The sequence below is a fragment of the Carassius gibelio genome, chromosome A20 (genome assembly GCF_023724105.1).
Source record: "Carassius gibelio isolate Cgi1373 ecotype wild population from Czech Republic chromosome A20, carGib1.2-hapl.c, whole genome shotgun sequence".
Taxonomy (NCBI): domain Eukaryota; kingdom Metazoa; phylum Chordata; class Actinopteri; order Cypriniformes; family Cyprinidae; genus Carassius; species Carassius gibelio.
In genome coordinates this window covers 26,383,741-26,400,981 of record NC_068390.1, presented here as the reverse complement: position 1 = coordinate 26,400,981, position 17,241 = coordinate 26,383,741, and the positions used below count along the sequence as shown (strand labels likewise).

At 38.5% G+C, this 17,241-nt stretch overlaps 1 protein-coding gene across 7 annotated transcripts in view; it reads left to right on the top strand.

Annotated features, from left to right (window-relative positions):
- The window catches only part of LOC127938406 (collagen alpha-1(XII) chain), a 70,064-nt gene that overhangs the window by 2,123 nt on the left and 50,700 nt on the right, over positions 1-17,241 (top strand). For 5 of the 7 annotated variants that reach the window (XM_052534997.1, XM_052534996.1, XM_052534995.1 and 2 more), the window contains exons 3-17: positions 1,450-1,566; positions 3,362-3,505; positions 3,887-3,943; positions 5,084-5,347; positions 5,464-5,628; positions 5,777-5,950; positions 6,054-6,344; positions 6,429-7,031; positions 7,527-7,805; positions 8,029-8,313; positions 9,123-9,395; positions 13,336-13,605; positions 14,842-15,108; positions 16,273-16,465; positions 16,574-16,698. The exons of the other annotated variants lie outside the window; for them this stretch is intronic. In XM_052534997.1, the coding sequence (XP_052390957.1) occupies positions 1,450-1,566; positions 3,362-3,505; positions 3,887-3,943; positions 5,084-5,347; positions 5,464-5,628; positions 5,777-5,950; positions 6,054-6,344; positions 6,429-7,031; positions 7,527-7,805; positions 8,029-8,313; positions 9,123-9,395; positions 13,336-13,605; positions 14,842-15,108; positions 16,273-16,465; positions 16,574-16,698 (3,507 nt within the window). The remainder of the gene's footprint in view (positions 1-1,449; positions 1,567-3,361; positions 3,506-3,886; positions 3,944-5,083; positions 5,348-5,463; positions 5,629-5,776; positions 5,951-6,053; positions 6,345-6,428; positions 7,032-7,526; positions 7,806-8,028; positions 8,314-9,122; positions 9,396-13,335; positions 13,606-14,841; positions 15,109-16,272; positions 16,466-16,573; positions 16,699-17,241) is intronic. 7 annotated transcript variants of the gene reach the window in all.

Sequence of the window (17,241 nt, the reverse complement as noted above, 5' to 3'; positions counted from 1 at the left end):
GAAAAGGTTTAGTATATGAATAGGACATGAGAACAATGATTGGCTGCAGGATACATCTCAGCCAGAGAGATTCACATTCAACTTTTTCCTCTTGTGAAACACTTTTTAATGTATTTTGGTATTTATGTGCTTCAGTAACCAAGTCTTCAATTCAGAAAAACTGCCATTTCTAATCATTGAATAAATAACAGGGGGTTAAAGCACACATCGCCAGTGTTCAATGGAAAATATAGTGGAACACTTTAAGGTTTAAAAAAAAAAAAATCTTGATGTCGAGGCCAAGTTTCCCTTCTCCGCTTTCCGCACACTTAGGGAACAAAAAGACAAAATATGAGCCTTTTTATTTCTTAGGAAAGTGAGAGCAAGAAATAATTGTGTTTCTTCTCAATGCTGCATTATGCAAAAATAACAAAAGCATGTTAAACATGTTGCACAAAAAGAAAATTGGACAGCCAGACAAGTACCTTAACCAACACTCTCACTTTCGTATTTGACATGATAATTATCAGCACAGCGAACTAAATGTTGTTAACTGATGCTCCAAAGAGCTTGAATTGGTGAAAAGACGAGGAATTTTAGTTGCACCAAATTTGGTTTGGGTCTAATGGAAAGAAGAAATGGAACCGATTGTGACATCTGGTCGGCCAGGTTGGTAAATCTTGATTTTGGTGAGCCTGTTCCCGGTCAAGCTTAAGCCCTGGTCAAAATTTGACCAGAGCTGCGGCTTCACAAAATATTTTATTGTGATATTCCAACATGTGCATGACTATATTTTCCACACAGATACTGACCTTCCAAACACAATGCAACACAATATACAAGAATATCACTTTAAAATATTTCCATGTCCTCTACATGTGCGTCTTGTACATGAAGTCCTTTAAGTCCCACAAGTTGTTGCAGACAACTTTTCATGTACAAGTGCATGAGTCCTCTAGTTCATCTAGTCTGGTGCATCCTGTATTGCATAACCTCTTGTAACTATCCTTTATCTTTATATTTCATTAAAGGTTGTCGTTGTGCACCCTTTTAAGCAGTTTGCAATGAAAAGTGACTACGTTAATGCAACTGTACTCAAAATGTGCATTTAAGTCCTTTGTACAATCTATTCAAACAGTTCAGCAAAGTGTGTATGGCTATGTTGGATTGACTGCAATGAATGCATGCAAGTCACAAGTTATGGCCCCATGTAATGTTTTGTCGAGGTCTTTGTGGAACGTGCTTTATGTGTCTATGCTTGAGCAGTCAATGGCCCTAAGGTCAGACAGCTCAAACAGATGTCATTTTGACCCAAAATGGCTGTCGTCCAGTTTGTTCCATGTTGCCTTGAGTCCTTCCTCAACAGTGAACTTCACTGTTGGGATTTTGTCCATAAACGTGTGCTCCTATAAAATACAGCCTTTGGAATGGTTTCTTGGAAATAACTTGATGAACCTTCTATTTCCACAGTAACTCCTCCTTCAGACTTGAGGTTTACTATATTAAATGAAAACACAGTGCAAATGACATGGAAGCAACCGTTGTCAAGAATTGAGGGCTTGAGAGTAGTAGTGACATCGGATACAGGTAGGTGAAAATGTAAAAGCACTGCACATGTTGAAATTATAGCGCCAGCATGAATCTATTGCAACCGATTGTACTTCTGTGATGTGTTTCAGAATGAAAATGTACATACCACATAGGAAAATAAATGACAGAACCATTTTTTCCCAATCGGCAATGAACTGGATTCTGAAAAAGTTGACAGTCCATACCAAAAAGAAAGCGTAGTTTAAAAGTAGCTTTTGCCTTTAAGTGTACTTTAAAGGGGCCATATGATGCTTTTTTTTTTTTAAAGAACATTATTTTGTGTATTAAGTGTAACAGAATATGTTGACATGCTTAAAAGTAAAAAAAAAAAAAAAAAAAACTTTTTTTTAATACTGTACATTATTATAGGTCATCTATGCCCCGCCTCTCTTTGTCCCCCCATCTTATAAGCAGTCTGCACTGATTGGCCAACTGACCCAGTGCATTGTGATTGGCCAATCACCGCAAGCACTCATCGAAAAATGTAATGCCCCTTTCCATAATCGCAAGCTTCCTCTTTCAAGATAAATGTAAAGACAGTTAAAAATATCTCTCTCTTGCGCACACACACAACATGCAAAACTCTGCATTTGAACAGTCAAGAGCAAATATTTAAACTAATAGCAAAACATACTTCCAGTATCTGATTCAGAAGCGGTAGATTGACGTAGCAAAGTTAGTATGACCGCCTCTCTTAGGTTCAAAAACAGTCATCCATAAAATACTTTGCTGTTCTGATGTAAGTAATCTTAAAGATTCCAAATAAAGTGCTTTTGCTTGCGCCTAGATACACACACATCTCTCTGACATGACTGCTTCAATACTAACTGTGTTACTGAAACCACGTCTTATTTCTTTGCGTGAACATTTGGACGGCATTGCGCAAATATTTCCACACAGTGAGGTAGACATGTGGGGTCGTGTTTAAATGAGCCGTTTTAGGGTGGTGTGGCAGAGTCTTAACTACTTGGTAAAGAATATCTCTTTGGATTTGAGACTTTAGTCCCATACGGAAGGAAAATATATTTACCAATAAATTTCTTAAAATACATTGTCATATATTGTAATATATTATTTTCCCTTTTTATTTTCTAATATATTATATATTTGAATACATTTAACAATATATTAATGATACATATATTATATAATATATTGCAAAATATACAAATGATTGCCACTTTCAATATATTGCAATATATTGGAAAAAAAAATATATTACATGATATTTTCCAATATAATGCAATATATTTTTGTTTCATAAGGGGTCTTTGCAACTTTACAGATCATCTTCATTCACCAAGAGCTTGCAACACTCCAAAGAGAAAATAAAAATTTAAATCGCGTCATATGTCGCCTTTAAAGATCTGTGTAGTGCTAAGGGTTGTTCAGACCTGCAATTGTCTTATGATCTACTGCCATTGCACCCTTGAGCAAAGCACTTAACCTCAGGTTGCTCAAGGGGAACTGTCCCTGTAGTAAGTGTACTGTACAGTATGTAGCTTGAGATAAGAAAGCATCTGGTAAATGGCAAGTTACCTTTAAACTCACTGCTATAGGCAACCCTTGGGAAATGTGTTCTGGCATGCCCTTCAAATATGATTTAACATGGACTGTTACTCATCGCTTGTCTTGGGAAGTCATTAATGTTTGTCTAATCCAGCTCTTGTGTGTCTAGACTAGATTTATCTACTTATAAATTAAGGTTGGCTAGACGTTATCTTCATGTAGACTGTATATCATGATATGACACATAAACATTTTAAATATGAATGTTCCCTTCTCTCTGTAGAAGAACCTGTTAAGGAATTCACACTTCCTCCAACCGCAACCAAAACCTCCATCAGAGATTTGACCCCCGATGTGGAATATGTTGTAACGATAATTTCATATTTGGGATCGGAGGAGAGTATACCAATCTCTGGTCAAATAACAAGTAAGTGGCAAGTCATCTTATTCCTTGAGTTTGTCCTTTAGTATGTCATGTTGATGGTACACACTGTCATGGAGGGCCTAGAAGAGTCAGGAAATTTTCAAATTGTGGTTTGGAAAAGTCTTTGAAAATGATTTTGTTTATTTCTAGGTTTATTTGGGGAAAATCCTTCTATATATTGTACACTTACATATTAGAAATGGTTCCTTGTGATTGCAATCCCTATAAAATAGTTATATTATTTATTATATAGATAAAATATCAGTATGGAGTAATCAGAAATGACTGGAGAAGGCATGGGAATTAATTGGCCAAAAGACCTTTTAATGGAAGGAATTTATTTGCTTTAATATATATATATATTTTTGTTTGTTTCTGTTTTAGTCCAATCAAGTGGTTTTGAAGGAGGTACCAGGAAACCTCAGGTCTCCGATGCAGTCAGTAAGTACACACCTCTAGGCTCTTTCCATTGCTATGTGATCACTGCATTTTATCGGGAGTTTCCATATAAGTCATAATGCCAATGTGTAAATGTCTTTGTTTCTTTCCAAATTTATGACTCCTGATAATAATTTAGCTTGTTAGTCAGCATTAACTTTTCCAGACATGTCAACTGAGCCAACATTTCCAGCATGAGTTTTGGGTGAGAGTTTGTAAATGGTCCCTTTGCCCCTGATTTGAAATAAAAAACCCAAACCCCTCGCAATGCAGAAAGTGGAAAGCATTACAGCTCTGCTCTTTACAAGAGTGCTGTGACCTCGTCCTCTAGATGAATGTGAACAGCTTTACTTTTCCTTTCCTACATTAAGCAGAAGTGGAAAATCCAACCACCCCTCACCCTCGCCCCGAATACCATAATGGTTAGTTAGCATGCCTTCTGCAGATGACTCGCTAACAAAATCCAGTTGTAACGCTCCAGTGCTTCCCTTCTGCTGGCGCAAGTGGAAAATAAGTGAATGTAATTACTGTTATAAAGTAAGGCAAGCTATGTTATGTAATCTACTTCCTGTCCTGTCCCGTCTGCTACAAAAGTTTGGCAACACCTCACCAAAGATGTAGCCGACACAATCCATTCAAGGGCATAAAATCCCATGAATTGTGGTTGAGGGCAAATATGATTAAGAGAAGAGGAATTTTTCCAAACCGTGTGGAGGAATGGAATTCAATTATGGAGTTCAAGAGTGGGGGAAGGACAAGTGATGACTCGCCTAATAACATTATGAATAGAGACATACTCAGCCCATATGTCAACGAGGAATGAGTTGTAACCAATGTCTATTGCATAATAGATAAATGTGGTGCTGTTATGCAGAATGTTCCCTTTCTTATTTGTACGTTTTGACTCAAGCATGCCGTATCAATTAACACATAAACCTTTTCAACATTTATGACCTGCAAATCCACTGAATCTGCATGATGTTATAATACTAAGATAATTGGTCTTTTTCTGAAATAGAAAAAGAGGTCAGAGTTTTGAGTTCTGTGCCAAGCTTAGCATCCTTTTCATAAATTCATCCCCTTTTCCAAAAGTCAGATCTGTCTAGAATTTCTTAGGTTCTGACTTCTAACTCTTTTTCCCAGAATGCTCAGCAAGTGCCATTGCTGACCTTGTCTTCCTGGTGGACGGCTCTTGGAGTGTCGGGCGGGAAAATTTTAAATTCATCAGCAGTTTCATAGCAGCCATGGCAGACGCGTTTGACCTCGGAGAGGACAAGACTAGAGTTGGTGTGGTTCAGTACAGCACGGACACCAGAACTGAGTTTAACCTTAACCAGTATTTAAAACGGCCTGAGCTGCTCAGAGCCATTAACAGTCTGCCATACAAGGGTGGAAACACCATGACAGGTACCAAATTCGCACTTATGTATTCATACTGAAACCTGTAAATAATATTACAGCTGAACAACAAAGTTATAATGTGAGTTTCAAGTCTAAGTGATTCTTTTGGGATTTTTGTGCAGGCGAAGCCCTGGACTACCTGCTAAAAAACATGTTCACGGAGACTGCCGGTGCTCGTAAGGGATTCCCCAGAGTTGTTGTAGTTATCACAGATGGGAAATCTCAGGACCCCGTGGAGGGTTACGCCAAGAGGTTGAAGAACGCTGGAGTTGAAATTTTCACTTTGGGTATGTGGTCATTCATCACTGCTGTTTTTCATGGTCTGGATTTCTTCTGCATTCTCACAGGACTGGGTAGCTTTCAAGAAATCCATAAACATAGAAGAAATCATTGAAATTCTGAGAAATAATGCATTTTTTATTTACTTTTATTCAGGCATCAAAGAAGCAGATGAGGAAGAGCTGAAAAAAATGTCTTCAACTCCCTACAGAACGCACGTGTACATGGTGCCAAACTTCGACATGATCAAAGCTGTGGAGAAATCGCTCATCACGCAGGTGTGCACCAGTGTGGATGACCAGCTCATCTCGCTGGCTAGCGGCGAGGAAGGTAAACAAACAATAACAATTGTAAATCTGTTTTAGCAGGTTTATTAAACACAACCCAGAGCATCAAACACAACTTCATTTTTCCTCTTTTTGTTTATTTGCAGTCGTTGAACCAGCTTCAAACTTGCAAGTCACAGAGGTTGCGTCCAAGTCAATGCGGGTGACGTGGGATGCATCTATAGGGGAGGTGACTGGATACAAGGTGCAGATGGTTCCCATGCTGGCTGGCAGCAAACGTCAGGAGCTGTACGTTGGGCCGACTCAGACATCTGTGAATGTGAGAGATTTGTCCCCTGATACAGAGTATGAGATCAGCCTGTTTGCACTCAAAGGTCTGATGCCCAGTGAGGCTGTTATGGCGATGGAGAAAACCCAGCCCTTAAAATTATCAGTAGGTGAGGAAAAATCAGCACTATTTCAATATCCATATATTCCATTGATTTAATAGCTGTTTGACCCACAAACCTATGTTTTTTTAGAATGCCATCTCGGTGTGGATGTACAAGCTGACGTTGTTCTACTGGTTGACGGTTCCTATAGTATCGGACTGTCAAACTTTGCTAAAGTTCGATCTTTCTTGGAAGTCCTGGTCAAGACCTTTGACATTGGGCCGAACAAGGTTCAAATCAGCTTGGTGCAGTACAGCAGAAATCCATACACTGAGTTCTACCTGAACACCCATCATGATCTGAGCGCTGTGGTCAAAGCCGTGAGATCTTTCCCCTACCGCGGAGGCTCCACCAACACCGGCAAAGCTATGACATACGTTAGAGAGAAGGTTTTTGTTCCAGCCAGAGGCGCTCGTGCGAACGTACCTCGAGTTACGATTCTGATCACTGATGGGAAGTCCTCAGATGCTTTCAAAGACCCGGCGACTCAGCTTAGGAACACGGATGTAGAGATTTTCGCAGTGGGTGTAAAAGACGCTGTCCGCTCTGAGCTTGAGGCGATTGCTAATTCTCCAGTGGAGACCCATGTGTACACCGTGGATGACTTTGATGCTTTTCAGAGGATTTCCAACGAGCTAACCCAGTCCATCTGTCTGAGAATTGCGCAAGAGCTTCTGAACATCAAGAGGAGAAGTGAGTAGTGTCTGATTTTACCACTAACTGCTGTTAAATTTGTTGGACTCTGGGTCTGGATGTGCATAGAACCATATGTCTCGAACTCTGGTTTTGCACCAATTTGTACTAAAGTTTAAAGGGTTGGTTGACCCAAAGATGAAAATTCTGTCATCATTTACTTACCCTCATGTTGTTCTAAAATCGTATCTTATGATCAAGACTTTCTTTCTTTCGTGGATCACAAAAGAACTTGTGTAACAGAATATCCAAGCTACTCAATTCCAAACCAGCTCCAAAGCAAACAAACATCAAAGAGTTCTAGTTGTTGATGTATTTTAAATTCAATAAAGTCATACCATAGCTTGGCGTTGGAAAAATCTATTGGGTAATACATATGTCCCAGAGTTATTTGTTGTAACTTTTTTTTTGTCGATAAACTGGGATGTGAACAAAGTTCTCTTAGTTAATCAAAGGGAGGTGTCTAATATATTTTGGTTCTGCTCTCTCTTTTAGGTCTGATTGCACCCAGGTCTCTGACCTTCTCAGAGGTGACCTCCAGGAGTTTCCGAGCTTCTTGGGTAACAGATGCTGTGGATGTGCAGTCATATCTGGTGCAATACAGGCCAGATGCAGATACAGAAGCAGGCTACATCTCTGTTTCTGTGCCAGGAGACACTACTACGGTTGTCTTACATCACCTTACTCCGGTCACAAAGTACGAGGTCAAAGTTTATGCCCAATATGAGAAAGGCGAAAGCTTTCCTCTGTCAGACTTTGAGACCACACTAGAAGGTGAGTATCTGTTCTATATAAAAGTTAGCTAAGCTCATCAGTATTGATGTTCCTTTTGGGACTTTTAAAGGAATGGTTTACTCAAATGTTGTTCTTTATGACTTTTTTTCTCTGTGCAACACAGTGTTTTTTTAATACTGACCATTGTATCTGTTGACTTTTAGAATAACTGTTGCTTTAAAAGTTGCACCTTTAAGTGACTCTTATTTTTCAATTTGTGCAGAACAAGGATCTGTGAACAACCTGAGGGTGTCCGAGGAGACCACCAGCAGTTTCCGTGTCTCATGGGGGGCAGCTCCTGGTTCAGTGGTGCGGTACGGACTCATGTATAGCCCATCCTTCTCGGTCCGAGGGGATATCGCGTTTCTAAAAACTACAACAGTTGGCCCTGAGACAACCATTGTTTTGCAGCAACTTTACCCACTTACTACCTACCGTGTCTTTGTGGCAGCCGAATACCCATCAGGCATTGGGCCTCAGATGCAGATTAATGGAACGACCAAAGAAGGTGAATGGAACAATGTAGAGACTTCCTCTCCTAAATACTATGTCCAGCCAGGGTGATTGATCAATTTGAAGGCATAATACCAAATTATTATGAGTCTGAATTCCTTTTACTGGAATTTTAATTGAGAAAGTGCTAGTTCAGATTTGTTTTAATTTATTTATGCACGTCAATGTAAAATGCTCACAGTCAACTGGATTTAGATTTGTTTAAGAGGGATTCCCACTCATTCTTTCAATTTCATTGGTTATTTTCCAGGATTTTTTTTTATATCAGAAAACTGGTGTACAGTTTTGAGCAGCCAAACACCCTAAGTGAATGGAAAATCAAAGTTGATTTTGACAAAAACTCAATGAGACCTTTCCCAGAATTTCTTTCATTGAGTTGGCAAAAAAATATCTGTTTGGTTAGGCAGAACCTGTGGGTTCTTTATCAAGTCTGAGAGTAGTTAGTGTCCAAGCATGAGCCAGCTGCGTCTTAAGAGCGGCCTACAGCGATGCAGCTGCAGTCTGTCCAAAGTTGTAATCGGCAAAGGATAAATCCAAGGTCATGACTTTTGACGCCTGTGTTAAAATGGAGTTTTATCTCTGCATTGTCTCTGTTCCAGTCAACAGATTAGTTTTCTAACTCCTATTTCATCAGTTTCTTAGTAAGTAAAAGTAAACATTTTTAGGAAGTGTGTAGTTATCAGACTTGTGACTTTTCACCTGGTAGATGATAAAACATCTGAAAAGCAACGTTAGACTTACATTGAAGGAGGGAGTATTAGAGTTACTTTGTTTCTAACTGCTTCCTCTTCTTACATCTGATAGAACGTGGCTCGCCGAGAGACCTGCGTGTTTCTGATGAGACAGTGTCGTCCATGCAGCTGTCCTGGGCTGCTGCGCCAGGAAGAGTCACTCAGTATCGTGTGTTCTACCAGCAAACAGAAGGTGGTGAGATGAAGGAAGTGTCGGTTAAGGGGGACACCACAGCGACCTTGTTAAAGAATCTTCAGCCAGGCACAGAATACCAGCTGGCCGTGAGAGCACGCTACTCCTCTGGGTTAGGAGAGCCACTGCAGGGCACAGGAACCACACTAGAAGGTATGGGCATGCACTTACAGTACATAACACTCCTCTGAGAAACACACAATATGTGCAATGTTATCTTGAGGACATAACCCATTTTAGGGGTGGTGTGGTGCAATGGTGAAAGCTCAGGGACTGTAACAGGAAGCTTGCTGGTTCAATCCCATCAAAGGAAAGATCTGTTAAAAATCACACAAAAATTATTCTGAACCATAGCTAATATAATGTAAGATAGCTAAGAATATAGTGAAAATTATGTGTACTACTTTTCTTTTTGCCAGTCCCCATTTATTTGAATTGCTGATCATTAGTAAATGAGAACATATGGTGGGATCTAACCAAATCATTTCCGGTTACAGTTTCTTTTAACCCCAGGCTTCTGTGTGCTACTTCAGATAAATGCATGTGCAAAATGGCATTTAGCACTAAGTCTTCTGAGTACCCGAGGATAAATCCCAGAAATAGTTATTGAACTCCCTGTGAGTGCATTGCAGTGCAAGATTTGAGTTCTGTACATTTCTTTGGATCAGTTGAGAAAGTGCAGCCTTGGAAAGACTAGGGGCATTTTTAACATCCTCGGCTCCTGTCAGAAAGGGTCTACAAATAGGTTGAACAGAGTCGAGTGATTATACTGTTCCTTCTTTCATTCAGCCCAGATCAACAGTTCAAAGTTTTTGGGGGGATTCAGAGGATCAAATGACAATGAAATAACCTAGACAAAAGCTTGCCCATGTTCTCAAATCACTAAATTCCAGTAATGTACGTCACTGAACCTTCAGTGTCAGATTTGATGGCCAAAGATCAGAGCCCAGAAGTAGTGATGGAAAACCTGTTAAGGTGATAGTTTACCCAGAAATCTAAATTATGTCATCATTGAGCATGAAATAAGTGCTCTGGGCTGTCAGTAGTACTCCTAAATGAAGACGTGTAGAGACCACAAATGTGTTCTGAAGCTATAACTCTTAATCTGTTTCAGTCATGAGGACCTGGTATGGCTCAAATAAAATGATTAACAGTTTTTCTTGGTATGTTTGCTCAATTGTTTTTGTATTCACTGCCATTGCCCAGCTGATGGTCATAAATATGGAAGAGATAAGCAGAAACAGATAAGCATCTGAAGACTTTTCGATATATTGCCTAAGTGGTGCTTTTTTTGTCTGTTGTGGCGAGAAATATGAGTTTGGAAAAACATGAGGGTGAGTAATTTTAAATGAAAATACCTGAGTTTGTTTTTGGTAGGTTAGAGATTTGGCCTGGGTTGTTCTCCTCTGTGGACCATGTAGTGGTTTGTGTAGCATGCAGAAGTCCTGTTATCAAAATCTGACTGACATTGGACTGATATTGAAGATTGTTCCTCCGTCCATCCATTGAGATCTGGTTAGTGGGAGATGGACTGAATGAAGCTCTTTAAAGCAGATAGGAGCTATGCAGCTCTGAAGCAAAGAGTAGAGCAGTCACCCAGACATCTCCGTTCCTTCCTTTGCATCCTCAAGAGGATCTGCATAAAGAGGAGCATGAAGGATTTCCCTTCCTTCCCCAATCTGATGCAGGTCTGTGTTGACCGGGCTCTGGTCCAGTTTATGACCTAGCATGTCCATCTGTAGAGCTTTCCAGCAAATCACTGAGAATGCCTTGAGAGATTCAGTATAAAAAAGGGAAATGCTATGTGGCGCTATAATAGTTCTCATATTTCTTACTTAAATGTTATTTTTGTTGTTTTTAAGATGCATTGAACTAAAGAATTGTTTTATTTTAAAGTCAAAAGGGGAAAGGGATTTGCAACCCATTGTAGTTCTACAATAACTCGTTGAAATAAAATGTCTTTTAGAAAAGCTCTTCAGGATAATTGAAGTGACGTGCAAAATGACTTGTCTTGTATCTGCTGAATCCATTGCTCTAAAAATGTGTCTGTGACATCACTGAGTGAAAACCATCAAACTCAAATCAGCTGTTTTGTTTCACCATCTCACAGAAGATTGAAAAATGAATCAAAAGGGTTTCCATCTGCTCATACACAAAGAGGAATGAAGAGACGTGAGGAGTTATCATAATGTAAACTCAAAGGCGTGCACATGTGGCATGCATTACCTGCCTTGTACTTTAGATTAGATTATTTCCAAAGGGATCTTATTTGTATTATATTCTCATTAGAGTAGCACCTGGCCAGTTGAAGGGCGACAGAATACATAGCAGGACACTATAGTGTTACATACAGATCATTTACATTTATTCATTTGGCAGATGCTTTTTTCCACCGCGAATTACAGTTGAGCAATGCAACAGATGGTCATTTAAAATAAAGACTCAATCAGCTAGAAACAAATGGGCCAAAAGGTGACTTTGTTCTCCAGCACCTGGGTATTCCTGTTTGCCATCTGTCAAACTGACTAATGCATTCAAGCTGCCCTAGGTGTCCGACCTTTGACCTTAGTGATGAGCATAAAGCACAGATGAAGGGGACAACCAAAAGCTCTCTCAGCACCTGTGCTTTTCCAGTGATTGACATGAGGTTAAAGTTCAAAAACACTGCAGAAATGTAGTGCATGTGTTTGGTGTGTCTCAGCTTTGGATTTCAGAGCAGCACGGGATGCTGGCTTTTTGAATGGAATTGCATGATATAAAAGATCATTTGAATTTCAAGTCTCTTTTAAAGACAGAGTCAAATGAAATCCTGCTGTTGGACTGCAGAGAAAGTCATATGAAAGTCGCATGTTGAGCAAAGATGTTAGAAGTCGAATGATTCAACAAGGTGCACTGTTACCAATTTGTGAAAATAGTGAGGACTGAGAGAAAGAAGAACGACTAGGTTTTTGAGAAAGTATCAGACATCTGAGGAGGGTGCTTAATGGTGGTTTTGTGGGGATCTGCCTTGTTTTGGAAAAAAAAGCAGGCTGATAAGCATTTACTCCAAAGTCTCAGAATCCTGCTGTGAGTGTATTTATTATTTCTCATGTGTACTAGCATTCTTATTTTTTGGTTTTCCCAATAATGAACATTGTATTCAGACCCTCATGTCATTTCCAAACCTGTGTGACTTTCAAGGTGATCAAGGGCTGTCAAGCTCCAAAACAAGGATATTATAGTTTCCTAAAACTAAAATCATCAAAAAAGATTCTTACTTGAAATAAAATAAACATTTACTGAAATAAAATTTAATAATTAATAATTAATTTAAATAAAAATGTAATAGTAAAATTTAAGTAATTCTTTTTTTTAAGTAGATTTTATGGTTTTAATTTTACTTTTAGATAACTATAATAACCTTGTGTTAAAACACATTTTTAATGTGCTAAACTAAAACTAAACTAACATTTATTATATGGAAAATATAAATAAAAGCTAAAATATAATATAGTTTTAAAATTATAAAACAGACATATTTGAACAGACATATACAGAAACAATCTGAATCTTCAGTCTATCTTTACTTTACTAAAAAATGCCTGAAGCTCATACTTTATATCTGATGGTACATCAATCTTCCTGAGACACTGTCACGTCATTTGAGTAAAAGTATTTCATAATATGTTGTAAAAAATGTGAGTTTGTGAAGTTTATCTGCATGACAGAATACTTTTGGGACTGTAGTGGGTTTTGTAAGAGGTGTGTGTGTTGGCTGTGGACTTTATGACGAGCTGTTAAGTGTAGTTTCACCTGAATGAATTTAGTGCTCATTGCAGTCCTGACACACCTGCACCAATGACACCAGAGACATCATGAGAAATAGTCCATCTGCTTCTAGAGATATATCAGATTATGGCCCAGGGTGATTCTGCTAAAATACAGCTTGGAATGAAATCTTTATCTTGCTTTGTGCAGAGTAAGTAAATAGACAATTTATCCAATGCAACTTTCAACTTTGCTCCTGAGCTTTCACTTAATCACACCAGCACCATTTCTGAATTTCATCCCATGATTTGTGTTTGTTAAAGTCAGTTTTGTGTGTTCCCTGCAGAAGTGGGTTCACCGAGAGACTTGATAACCAGTGATGTAACAGACACCAGCTTCATGGCATCATGGACGGCCGCTCCAGGAAGGGTGAGGCACTATCGTGTTCAATGGAGGTCTCTGTTCTCTGAGGAGTCTGGGGAGAACATGGTGAGCGGGGATGTGACCAGCTCGCTGTTGGAGAACCTCACTCCTGAAACACGCTACCAGGTGTCTGTGTTTGCATCGTACGACAGAGGCGATGGAGAACCACTTGTGGGAGAGGAGACCACCGATGGTACGTAAACCTGATGTAGTTGTTATTTTGTTATTGTAGTAACCCCGTATTCTCTAAATCAGATGTGTGAGAAGGAATCGTGGGAGTGCATGAGCGGATTAAAGCTAATAACTCATCAAATCATAAAATAATTAAATAGGGATGCACAATTCATTTAAATAATATGGCTTTTAAGGCTGCAATTTAGTTTGATGCACTGCATGTTTCATAGTAAAACATTACATTGTGTTTAATTTCCAATTTTGTTGCAATAACAAAACATACAGTAGGCTTCATGTGAAATTGCATACTTCACTGCCATATTATCCATATTTACAATACTGATGTACTGATGGACACTTTACTATCCTCTGAGGCCATGGGAGAGGATTTGTGAATAGCAGGTCACATGACAAAGACAACATGACGGATGTAGTATGTCCACATTACATTCACACCTCACACAGTCATACTATATAGAATGCACTTTTTTGTGAAAAGTTGCCAAGTAATTTCTTGTAATGACTGTAAAACTCAAGTTTGGAAGATTTAATAGTGTATTGAACTCATGAAATATAAAATAATTTGGGATGATTGGCTTGTTAAAGGAAGCTGGAGGCTAGGCTGGGTTGGGTTGGATCAGAATTATGGTTTTATCTATAAATCTAGCATCTTTCATTAAAGAAAAAGGTAATACAGAAGTGACAGGACATGCATGCCAATACCTCAGGCATAGCCATTTAAAGTGCATCAATCGAAGGAAAAGAATGGAAAAGGATGATTGACCTTTGTTTAAAATTATTTAATGTTAGCGTGACTATTCCAAGTTGCGGTTTTGCTTTTGGCACCGAATCTTGGCGAGTACAGTAAGTTTTAAGTTTCTGTGCAGTAGTCACTTGCCTCTGCGTGGAAAAAGTGAGGTGATCGCAGCACGCGTGCAGTGAACATCGCTGCAGGAAAGAGCAGATTTAAAGGGTTGCATGTGTGCAAGCCTGCCCATAATATGAGCCGTATGTCGATTGGGATGCATTTTCACTGCCCAACCTAAATCGTACAAACTCGTGGAAACATAACACCAGTGTAGAGATTGAGAGAGCATTGGAAGAAGGAAAATGTTGCTTCCTTTTGGCTTGCTTGTGGTTTCACATTGACCTCTGACTATCCCAGCTTGTCTCTTTTAATTTCACTTGTCAGCTTTAGATTTATCCAGGCCGTTGAGCAATTTAGTTAAAGTTTCTTGTGTTCATCCATTTGTAGCATCTGCGTCTGCTAAGGCTGTACTGGTGTCTGATGAAACTGAACGCACCATGCGTGTGACATGGAATGCCGCTCCAGGCCCCGTGGTCAGCTACAGGCTCACGTACGTCCCTGAAGTCGGCGGTAAAGAGATGACGATGAAGATCCCCGCTAACGTCACCACCACCGTGTTGAGGAAACTGCAGCCCCTGACCACTTACAACATCAAAGTGCTTCCCATTTACAAACGAGGAGAAGGAAAAGCAAGGCAAGGAGTAGGAACCACACGTACGTTTGCCAATAATTCAAAGCCCATGAATCACAGATACGTGCAGACACAGGCACACATCACCACTTAGAGTACACTGCAAAAAATGATGCTCATCCAAAGTGTTCTGGTCTTGTTTGAGTACAAAAATCTGTAAGTTCTTTAATCAAGGTTAAATTAGTTGAGAAGTGAAAAGACTTAAGATATCTGAAAAATATCTTTATATTAGTTAAGTGAGTTTGTGCTTAAAAAAAAGAAAATTATCTTCCAGTGGGTGAAAAAAGATCACTTTTCTGACACTATTGGCAGTTTTTTTCTCGTTTTAAACAAAAAACTTTTCCTTTTGATAAGTTTTTCAGCAAAAAAATAAATCAAATATGTTCTTCAGTATTTTTGTCTTCAGTATTTTCTTGTTTTTTAGTCCAAATATCTAAAGATTCCTCAAGATACATTTACTTGCGAAGCAAAATGACTGAAGATATGAAGTTGTTTTGTTGTTTTCTGTAAAGAATGTATTAAGATTAAACGAGTTTAAGCTTAAAACAAGAAAAACTAAAACTGTCAATAGGGTCAGAAAATTACAGAAAATTTGCCTGCTATTTTTTCTTGTTCTAATCAAGAACTCACTAAATTTTTTATCATTTTTCAGAAAATAAGACTTAGTATCTTAGGTCTATTTGCTTTAGCAAGTAAAAGTTTCTTTATTTAAGAATGTTTAGATATTTGTAATGTAAAACAACACAGTATATACATTTTTTGGTGCAGTATTATGGATTGGAACAAAGCACTACCATTAACATGTTCAACTTCAGTGCATAACTCCTCCTAAATAGGTTTTGCTACATGCATTAATTGTTATTTAAGTATTCTTAATTATGATCAAACTTAAGATTTTCACCTTGAATGAAAAAACAGGAAAAAAACACAGACTTAAATTGGAAGAAGGACCGGAGCCGTGTCTTAACCAGAATATCACACTATTCAGACTTTTGGTTGGGTCCACTGAACAACTACTCTAGTAACTGCAAGACAATGTGCTAAAGAGCATCCTAAACACCTTTGCAACTGCATAGCAAGGTCCTGAAAACCTCCCAAAGCATCTTAGTCACATTACTGACACTGAAAATGTTAAATCTAGTGATTAAATTAGCAAATGCTGATATCTGTTATTCTTCATCCTACAGTGTCACGATTTAAAGCCCCAAGAAACCTAAAGACCTCTGAACCATCCAAAACCAGTTTCCGTGTATCCTGGGATCCCGCTCCTGGTGATGTACAAGGGTACAAAGTCACTTTCCATCCCAGTGGTGATGATATTGATCTGGGAGAATATCTAGTCGGGCCTTACGACAACACAGTTGTTCTAGAGGAACTCAGGTAATGTTTAGCATCAACTTCAGATGTTTCTCTTCACATAAAGATGCTAATCGTAGTTTCTTGATTTTGGGTGACACATATGGTTTCAGTTTTGTCCTTCATTCACAGAGCTGGAACTAAATACTCCGTTGCAGTTTTTGGCATGTTTGATGGAGGTGAAAGTGTGCCGTTGGCAGGGGAGGAGAAGACCACCCTCTCTGATGCACCTGAATCTAATCTTGTTGATTTCTCTGGTATAATCTCAGCACATCATGCATGCTGTAACATCACATATGAATGTTTTTACCATGCACTTTCTGTTGAGAAATAAAAGAGTTTAAAAGTAACCCAAAAAACAAGTCAGGTGTTACGGTTAAGACAAAAAAATACAAAAAAAATTCTAAAAAGCAGAATTGAATAAGGGAGTCTAAATAGATTTATTAGTGCAGTACAAATATTAGAAATAATAGAATGATATGTTTTAATAAATAAGTGCATGATAAATATAAAACACATAGATATTAAGTATATAAAATGATGACAATTATTACTTTCAAACTCAAAAAGCTATCAAAAATAATGAAAAGTGAAAAATATAAATTATTAATAATTATATGAATTATTAATATTTATTTTTGCATTTATATAGATAGATAGATAGATAGATAGATAGATAGATAGATAGATAGATAGATAGATAGATAGATAGATCTAGATTGGGGGCTCCGAATCTTTGGCAGCACATTTCACCCGAGTTTGATTCTGGCATCTATCGTAAGGCAGTTTTAAGACTTGAG